This window comes from Oncorhynchus clarkii, unplaced genomic scaffold (assembly GCF_045791955.1).
Source record: "Oncorhynchus clarkii lewisi isolate Uvic-CL-2024 unplaced genomic scaffold, UVic_Ocla_1.0 unplaced_contig_1797_pilon_pilon, whole genome shotgun sequence".
Taxonomy (NCBI): Eukaryota; Metazoa; Chordata; class Actinopteri; order Salmoniformes; family Salmonidae; genus Oncorhynchus; species Oncorhynchus clarkii.
The window spans coordinates 85,684-96,075 of record NW_027258202.1 but is presented as its reverse complement, the minus strand read 5'-3'; the positions used below and the strand labels follow the sequence as shown (position 1 = coordinate 96,075).

Sequence of the window (10,392 nt, the reverse complement as noted above, 5' to 3'; positions counted from 1 at the left end):
GCAGAGTTAAAAAGTAAAAACATTTGCAACAAAACATTCAGAACATGTGCATGGCCTGTGAATAACAGTGTGAAGGCAGAGTGATGGTCCCAGGGAGTTGTACATCAAGGACATTAGCAGCAGAGGCAGTGTAAGGGCCAGGCTGATTTCTCTAGAGTGTGTGTGTGGGTGTGTGTGTGTGTGTGTGGGTGTGGGTGGCTCTGACACCTGCGTCACTGTTAGAGCCTCTGGGATAGCCCGCTAGTATTCCGCAACAGCTTGATGTCATTCCCATCTCTCCAGGCTGTGTGTCTGGATGTACAGTTTTTATTTTTTTATTTCACCTTTATTTAACCATATAAGCTAGTTTAGAACAAGTTCTCATTTACAACTGCGACCTGGCCAAGATAAAGCAAAGCAGTGCGACACAAACAACAACACATTTACACATGGAATTAACAAGCGTACAGTCAATAACACAATAGAAAAAAAGAAAGTCTATATACAGTGTGTGCAAATGGCGTGAGGAGGTAAGGCAATAAATAGGCCATAGTAGCGAAGTAATGACAGTTTAGCAAATGAACACTGGAGTGATAGATGAGCAGATGATGATGTGCAAGTAGAAATACTGGTGTGGAAAAGTAAATAAAAACAATATGGGGATGAGGTAGGTCGATTGTGTGGGCTATTTACAGATGGGTTATGTACAGCTGCAGCGTTTTGGTTAGCTGCTCAGATAGCTGATGTTTAAAGTTAGTGACGCAAATATCTCCAGCTTCAGCGATTTTTGCAATTCGTTCCAGTCAATGGCAGCAGAGAACTGGAAGGAAAGGCGGCTAAAAGAGGTGTTGGCTTTGGGGACAACCAGTGAGATTTACCTGCTGGAGCGCGTGCTACGGGTGGGTGTTGTTATCGTGACCAGTGAGCTGAGATGAGGCGAAGCTGGGTCTGGCGACGAATCTGTAGAGAGGGCCAGCCGACTAGAGCATACAGGTCGCAGTGGTGGGTTGAAAAGGGGGCTTTGGTGACAAAACGGATGGCACTGTGATAGACTGCATGCATCCAGTTTGCTGAGTAGAGTATTGGAAGCTATTTTGTAAATGACATCGACGAAGTCGAGGATCGGTAGGATGGTCAGTTTTACAACGGTATGTTTGGCAGCATGAGTGATGGAGGATTTGTTGCGAAATAGGAAGCTGATTCTAGATTTAATTTTGGATTGGAGTTGCTTAATGTGAGTCTGGAAGGAGAGTTTACAGTCTTGCCAGGCACCTAGGTATTTTTAGTTTTTACTAGCGTTTAAGAGCAGTTGGAGGCTACGGAAGCAGTGTTGAATGGCATTGAAGCTCGTTTGGCGGTTAGTTAACACAGTGTCCAAAGAAGGGCCAGATGTATACAGAATGGTGTCGTCTGCGTAGAGGTGGATCAGGGAATCATCCGCAGCTAGAGCGACATCGTTGATATATACAGAGAAAAGAGTCGGCCCGAGAATTGAACACTGTGGTACCCCCATAGAGACTGTCAGAGGTCCGGACAACAAGCCCTCTAATTTGACACACTGAACTCTGTCTGAGAAGTAGTTGGTGAACCAGGCGAGGCAGTCATTTGAGAAACCAAGGCTGTTGAGTCTGCCGATAAGGATACGGTGATTGACAGAGTTGAAAGCCTTGGCCAGGTTGATGAAGATGGCTGCACAGTACTGTCTTTTATCGATGGTGATTATGATATCGTTTAGTACCTTGTGCGTGGCTGAGGTGCACCCGAGTTTACATACACTTAGGTTGGAGTCATTAAAACTAGTTTTTCAATCACTCCACACATTTCTTGTTAACAAACTATAGTTTTGGCAAGTCTGTTAAGACATCTACTTTGTTCATGACACAAGTAATTTTTCCTACAATTTTTTACAGACATATTATTTCACTTATAATTCACTATATCACAATTCCAGTGGGTCAGAAGTTTAAGTATATTAAGATGACTGTACCTTTTAAACAGCTTGGAAAATTCCAGAAAATTATGTCATGGCTTTAGAAGCTTCCGATAGGCTAATTCACATAATTTACATAATTTGTACCTGTGGATATATTTCAAGGCCCTACTTCAAACTCAGTGCCTCGTTGCTTGACATCATGGGAAAATCAAAAGAAATCAGCCAAGACCCTCAGGAACACGGGTCTAAAATAAATTGTAGACCTCAAGTCTGGTTCATCCTTGGGAGCAATTTCCAAATACCTGACGGTACCACATTCCTCTACCACAATAGTATGTAAGTATGAACACCATGGGACCACGCATCTGTCATACCACTCAGGAAGGACACACGTTCTGTCTCCTAGAGATGAACGTACTTTGGTGCGAAAAGTGCAAATCAATCCCAGAACAACAGCAAAGGACCTTGTGAAGATGCTGGAGGAAACCGGTACAAAAGTATCTATATCCACAGTAAAACGAGTCCTATATCGACATAACCTGAAAGGCCGCTCAGCAAAGAAGAAGCCACTGCTCCAAAACCACCATAAGAAATCCAGACTGCGGTTTGCAACTGCGCATAGAGACAAAGATTGTACTTTTTGGAGAATTGTCCTCTGGTCTGATGAAACAAAAATAGAACTGTTTGGCCATAATGACCATTGTTATGTTTGGAGGAAAAAGGGGGAGGCTTGCAAGCTGAAGAACACCATCCCAACCGTGAAGTACAGGGGTGGCAGCATCATGTTGTCGGGGTGCTTTGCTGTAGGAGGGACTGGTGCACTTCACAAAGTAGATGGTATAATGAGGGAGGAAAATTATGTGGATATATTGAGGCAACATCTCAAGACATCAGTCAGGAAGTTAAAGCTTGGTCGCAAATGGGTCTTCCAAATGGTCAATGACCCCAAGCATACTTCCAAAGTTGTGGCAAAATAGCTTAAGGACAACAAAGTCAAGGTATTGGAGTGGCCATCACAAAGCCCTGACCTCAATCCTATAGAAAATGTGTGGGCAGAACTGAAAAAGCCTGACTCAGTTACACCAGCTCTGCCAGAAGGAATGGGCCAAAATTCACCCAACTTATTGTGGGAAGGTTGTGGAAGGCCTCCCAAAACGTTTGACCCAAGTTAAACAATTTCAAGGCAATGCTACCAAATACTAATTGAGTCTATGTAAACTTCTGACCCACTGGGAATGCGATGAAAGAAATAAAAGCTGAAATAAATAATTCTCTCTACTATTATTCTGACATTTCACAATCTTAAAATAAAGTGGTGATCTTAACTGACCTAAAACAGGGAATTTTTACTAGGATTAAATGTCAGGAATTGTGAAAAACTGAGTTTAAATGTATTTGGCTAAGCTGTGTGTAAACTTCTGACTTCAACTGTATATGAGACTGTTACAAAGAGAACCTAGAAAGGTTTCCAAAGACTTGTGTGTGATGGTGCTTTTGTGCCACGTTAAGTGCCCAATGATTCAGGTGGGATACTGAGCTTTGAAACTGAAAGGAGTGTTCATGTGTCCCTGAAGCTATTCAGAACCTTCCAGATAGAAATGTAATGAATAGAGCTGACATAACTCCCTTTTCTACCTGACAAATAATCACGTCTGTTCTGCGCAATACATTTCTATCTGAACTTTCTAAACGCTTGCCTCTCTTGTCTCTGAACGGACCCATGGGTCATGTTCATTAGGGCACACAACAGAAAATAACGCTTTACAGCAGAGATTAAAATGATTGTTTCTTATTGATTAGTAGTCCCTCCCTGTTTCAGTCAACTTTCTTTAGTTTGGTGCCTAATGAACACAACCCTGGAGCCTCACCTGTCTGACCCTGGGGGTGGGGTTGATTCATTAATGCACACCGAAGCAAAATGTTTTACAACAGTCCAACTACTCTGTCCCTGTTTCAGTCCGTCTTTTTCCCTTTATCGCCTGATGAACACCCTGGTGTCTGACTTGTGCGATGTCCCATTGTATCCCAGGTGAAGGAGAACCTGCTGTCCTGTAAGATGCTGCTCCACTGCAAGAGGGATGAACTGAGGAAGCTGTGGATCGAAGGCATCGAGCACAAACACGTCCTCAACCTGCTGGACGAGATCGAGAGTATCAAGCAGGTCCCACAGAGACTGGAGGCCTGCATGGCCAGCAAGCACTACCTGCACGCCACCGACATGCTGGTGAGTAAGTGAGAATTCGTGTGGAGGTGGGGTGGTAGGTGAGGATGTGGTAAGATTTGTATGAAAGTGTGTTAAGTTTGGGGCCATGGTGGGGCGTGCGTGCGAGAGAATGGGATTCGTATGATTATCACTGGGATATGGCAATCCGGACATCCAGCTAGATTTTGAATACCCGACGTTGACCTGACACTTGACTATCATATTACGTGATTGCTGTCCTCCTTGGCTACAGAAATGGACTGGCATTTCAGCTAATTGGCTGGACTCTCAGTTTTCTCCCATTTGGTGCCTAATGAACACGACCCAATTGTACATCTCCCTTCCAGCCGGTAAGCTTCATCAAAGCGGCCCAGGGGCCACCACAGGTGTGTGGGTTGACTTTGATGTGGGTTTTGTGGCGCGCTCAGCGGGGGCCAAAGCACGAAATGGCTTGTACAACTCTGTGGTCTCTCCTTTCCCTTCTTCCTCCACTCACTCCTACACTCTTCTTCCAAACTCAGGTAATTAGGGCCTAGTCAGTTCATCTCTGCTCCAGAACAGGCAGATTTGAGAGGGAGGACGAGGGATGTCTGGCCCCCTGAGGGCCCTGAAGACCTTCTGTCTCTTTGTCTCCCACTCTCAGTCCTTCGTGGGGGCTGCAAACCTAAAATCTACATTAAAGCACTTTTTACATGGTGTGGTCAGGTTGATGGAAGTTGGTAACAGTATTTAGGAAAATCACTCACATCTGGGCTAAATATATTAACTGTTATGTATGTAGTGGTTCTTCCTTTAAACATTCTTCTTTTAAACATGGCAGATTGTGGTAAAGTGTGTCATTCTGTCATTGCACCACAATATCACAAGAGGGAGTTAAGTCTAAACTGTGGCACAAATTGACTATCTTTTCCTAAATGAATGGAGGTGTGAATGTTTTAGTCCGAGAGTGTCTGGCTCTAGAGTCCTACATCAGGTGGGTGGTCCTGGAGTTGAAAGACAACTTGGGTGAATGCAATGGCACAATTACTGGACTGATGATTTTCTAAAATTGGCACAGTGGGCTTTTGGTTTCTCTCCCTCTAAAAACAGAAATAAATCATTCTAAATAACAAATGGTCTTTTACCACAGAATGAAAGAGTGATAGCCCCTCTATAGAATGTGAGTTCGTGAAACACGGAGTCCTTCTTTGCTAATGCGAAGAAGAAACTGAATGAAAGAGAGTCCAGCGAGGATAGGGAGTTTCCCACATTTTCAAGACTTGAGCTCCTTCATTTATTTATGAAATATACTTGTTTATTTAGGCAATTTAATATATTAGTTTAGACTTGGCCTATTTAGTAGGATTTCTTCAAATTGCTATGCAGAAAAAGGATGTCTTCCACTGTGCCTGGTCCCAGGCTAACAGCTGACTTCTCTCTGAAACCACACATCCATCTGAAGGTGAGTCTATCCACCGTGCCTGGTCCCAGGCTAACAGCTGACTTCTCTCTGAAACCACACATCCATCTGAAGGTGAGTCTATCCACTGTGCCTGGTCCCAGGCTAACAGCTGACTTCTCTCTGAAACCACACATCCATCTGAAGGTGAGTCTTTATCCACCGTGCCTGGTCCCAGGCTAACAGCTGACTTCTCTCTGAAACCACACATCCATCTGAAGGTGAGTCTTTATCCTTTGGAACCACACAATGACCAGGTGGACAGTAGCCCTCTTGAAGCGACAGAAGAAATCAACAAGATCCGAAAGTATTCTTTCACAAATGCTGGCAGCTGATTATTATTATAATTTTTTGCCTGATTCAGGACTCTAGTCCCGGAGAGAGACTGACTGAAACATTCACACCTCCATTAATTTACAAAAGGATAGTCTAATAGCTCGGCTATGTGTGAAAAATCCCCAAATTTGTGCCACAGTTTTAATTACTGATAGTTGCTGTTGTCATTCAGAGTTGAGTCCTATTGTAAAGTGTAACCTAATGGCCAAAAAGGGGCAAACTTGCAATTTATTTGATGTTTAACTGCTCTTAAATTGTACATTTCTAACTCAATATCAAAAAATATGAAATAATGTGTCTTTCACCCTGCATTATAATATAACTTATTTTGAACGAAAGCCAGGAATGAGTGAGTCACTCAGCCCAAAGCTCTTCCTGCTTCTTTTGCCTATTTGAGTGTTTATTTAATATCCTACGTATTCTGTCATCACCAAACCTCATGCAACCGCAAAATGACGGATAATACAATTTCACAAATCCGTCTGTTTTTAAACTTTGCTGTGGGAGTGACAAAATGTATTACAATTGAATTTAAATTAACTGAATGATGAGGATGAAGAAGAGAGTGATTGAATTTAAAACAATAGTGTAAGAATTGCTCTTCCTCTGTCTCGTGTGCACACTAAAAAAAGACACCATTTTGTTTCTAGTTTGTCAGAAGAAGACAATGTAACACGCACATAGACACACACATATTATTTGTTCATCAACATCTTTATGCTTTCGTTAATAAAATAATGATAAAAAGACTTTCAAAATAAGGATGTTTATTTCAACTACATTCAGCTACAGTTGCTCTTCCCCCCCAGCTCCAGAACCATGGGTAAAACCTTGCTGAGAAGATCAATGTATTGTTGTATTGTCAGTTTCTCAACAAAAGAAAGGTTTAACATATTTTGAATGAATTCCTGAATTCAGTTGCTTCAGCTGACATTTTCCAGTTTATTTACTGTTTAATTATTCAAGTCTGTTTTTTTTGTTGGAATAGAAACACACTTCTCTGAGCTGGAGATTAAAGAATACAACAGAAGCCAGCCACCCTTGATGGGCTATCAGACAGGACAATAGACTCTTGCCGAGTTTAGACACTTTAAATGTTTGCGAGGCATGTCACTACTCCCATATCTTTGCATAGCCCACCAAATGCACTGTTTTCTAACCACTTCTGGATGGACCCATAACAAGTTACTGTGAGAATAAATATCACTGAATGACATAAATATTAGAATAAAGTAGGCTAATGAAGGCAACATATTGTTGCTTACTGAAACACCCAAAGTCATCCAATTGTTATAATAGGATTTGAAGCAATAGCCTACTCGCGTGTGGTTAACTATTCAGCACCGTTTTGCGATGCTTTGAGACAACTATGGGGACTGGTCTTGATAAATCAGATTTTTATTTTCACTGAATCTCCGTTTGGATATTGGTCAGCCTACAATTAGGGTGAGGAAATGTTAGGATTATTTTGCTCTCAACTCGCAATGACTTAGTAGCCTAGGCCTACTCCCAACTTGTCACGTTGTACAGCGCCATATTTTCCTAACAGAAACCCTGAGGCTACTGTAAAATGCATTTTCTTTTTTCTTGGAATAGAAACACCATAATATTAATCAATTTAATAACATTTCTAAAAGTATAAACTGCACAATAAGTACTATAATTTAAAAATGTAATTATAATCAATCCCCTTCCGGTTACTAGTCCAATGCTCTAACCACTAGGCTAACCTGGACTGACCAGCTCCTGTTGTGCTGTTATGGACTGACCAGCTCCTGTTGTGCTGTTAGGGACTGACCAGCTCCTGTTGTGCTGTTAGGGACTGACCAGCTCCTGTTGTGCTGTTAGGGACTGACCAGCTCCTGTTGTGCTGTTAGGGACTGACCAGCTCCTGTTGTGCTGTTATGGACTGACCAGCTCCTGTTGTGCTGTTATGGACTGACCAGCTCCTGTTGTGCTGTTATGGACTGACCAGCTCCTGTTGTGCTGTTATGGGGGATTGACCAGCTCCTCCGGTCAGTCCACAACAGGAGCCGGTCAGTCCACAACAGGAGCCGGTCAGTCCACAACAGGAGCCGGTCAGTCCACAACAGGAGCCGGTCAGTCCACAACAGGAGCCGGTCAGTCCCTAACAGCACAACAGGAGCTGGTCAGTCCATAACAGCACAACGGGAGCTGGTCAGTCCATAACAGCACAACAGGAGAAAACAGGAGCTGGTTAGTCCCTAACAGCACAACGGGAGCTGGTTAGTCCCTAACAGCACAACGGGAGCTGGTCAGTCCCTAACAGCACAACAGGAGCTGGTCAGTCCCTAACAGCACAACAGGAGCTGGTCAGTCCATAACGGCACAACAGGAGCTGGTCAGTCCATAACGGCACAACAGGAGCTGGTCATAACGGCACAACAGGAGCTGGTCAGTCCATAACTGCACAACAGGAGCTGGTCAGTCCCTAACAGCACAACGGGAGCTGGTCAGTCCCTAACAGCACAACAGGAGCTGGTCAGTCCCTAACAGCACAACGGGAGCTGGTCAGTCCATAACAGCACAACTGGTCAGTCCACAATGGGAGCTGGTCAGTCCACAACAGGTGAAAACAACAGTAGCCTTTCAGTCCACAACAGGAGCCGGTCAGTCCACAACAGGAGCCGGTCAGTCCACAACAGGAGCTGGTCAGGTCAGTCCACGGAGCAGGAGCCGGTCAGTCAGTCCACGACAGGAGCCGGTCAGTCCACGACAGGAGCCGGTCAGTCCACGACAGGAGCCGGTCAGTCCACGACAGGAGCCGGTCAGTCCACGACAGGAGCCGGTCAGTCCACGACAGGAGCCGGTCAGTCCACGACAGGAGCCGGTTAGTCCACGACAGGAGCTGGTCAGTCCACGGAGAAAACAACAGTAGCCAGTCAGTCCACGACACAACAGTAGCCGGTCAGTCCACAACAGGAGAAAACAACAGTAGCCGGTCAGTCCACAACAGTAGCCGGTCAGTCCACAACAGGAGCTGGTCAGTCCACAACAGGAGAAAACAACAGTAGCCGGTCAGTCCACAACAGTAGCCGGTCAGTCCACAACAGGAGCTGGTCAGTCCACAACAGGAGCCGGTCAGTCCACAACAGGAGAAAACAACAGTAGCTGGTCAGTCCACGACAGGAGAAAACAACAGGAGCCGGTCAGTCCACAACAGGAGAAAACAACAGTAGCCGGTCAGTCCACAACAGGAGAAAACAACAGGAGCCGGTCAGTCCAGAGCGTTCTATATCTGTCACTGAGTGTCTGTTGTTTGGCGCATGTGAGGTGAGGAAGTTCCACTTGTGTGTAATTCACTGCTAAATGTTTGCTATCAGATATCTTATAACGGCTTTCTGCCGTGTTTGAGGAGTAAGTCAGAGCTCTGTATGGGTTGTCTGTACAGCTGCCATTTTGTCCCTGTGCTTCCGACTAGCGTTTTCTCTCCCCTCTGCTCCGTGTTCACATGCTGCTCTTCCCTCTGAAAAACATGCATCACTACTTTTTTATTTGCACTTGCTCTCATTGACTTTCACTTGTAAATGTCCACACTCACCGAAAATGAGCTATGCTTGTATAACTTCATGAGCTGGATTTGCCTGTCTACAAATAGTTTATATTAGTTTTGGCTTGTTAGCATTTAGTTAACATCTTCTATATGATTTCGCTATTACTTGTGCAATTTCTTTTTAGTATTCAGGGAAAGCAATGTTTTTTGTTTTTTAGCGGCCACTTGTGTGCTACTCCGGTTATTCCAGAAATCCCTGCGTGAACATCTACGCTGGTGGGAGGAGCTATAGAAGGACAGGCTCATTGTAATGGCTGGAATGGAATAAAAATGGAACGGTATCAAACGTATGGAGCCCGTCCTTCTATAGCTCCTCCCACCAGCCTCCACTGGCCCAAGCCTATGTAATGGTGTGGAGTCCTTGCTCTCACATATCCAACTGTGTTAGATCAGTGACCTCCAGGAAAGAAGGATGGATTCATAACAGTATTGGAACTGGGCCACTGTACTCTATGCAAGAAGGATCCTATCTTGTTTGATAGGTGCTAGACAAGAGCTGATGTTGACCCTAACTCAAGTTGAAGCTGTCCCTGGAACAGTCTGACGGAGGCTAATCTAAGGAAACTCAGTGAGTCAGGTCTGTGCCTCATTACATTGCTTTCACAGAAGACTGTCAGTGTCCATTTTAAGCTAGGTGTTTCAATTTGCCTCTCAGTAGGAGAGCGGCTGCAACAGTTATCTCTCTGTCTCTCTCCCTTTTTATTGGTTAACTATTTGTTTTGCTCTCCCTTTCCACCGTCTCAGATCTCCCTCTCTTCCCATCACTCTCCCCTCTCTCCGCTCTCTCCCCCTCTCTCAGCTCTCTCCTCTCTCTGCTCTCTCCCCTCTCTCAGCTCTCTCAGCTCTCTCTCCGCTCTCTTCTCTCTCTCTCTTTCAGCTCTCTCCTCTCTCTCTTAGCTCTCTCCTCTCTCTCTCAGCTCTCTCCCCCT

The 10,392-nt window shown here is 44.5% G+C and overlaps 1 protein-coding gene across 1 annotated transcript in view; it reads left to right on the top strand.

Annotated features, from left to right (window-relative positions):
* Positions 1-785: 785 nt before the first annotated feature.
* LOC139395956 (exocyst complex component 4-like) overlaps positions 786-10,392 on the top strand; it is a gene marked incomplete at its 3' end in the record, with an annotated part of 84,266 nt that continues 74,659 nt past the window's right edge. The window contains exons 1-2 of the mRNA XM_071143269.1: positions 786-878; positions 3,942-4,136. Of these exons, the coding sequence (XP_070999370.1) occupies positions 786-878; positions 3,942-4,136 (288 nt within the window). The remainder of the gene's footprint in view (positions 879-3,941; positions 4,137-10,392) is intronic.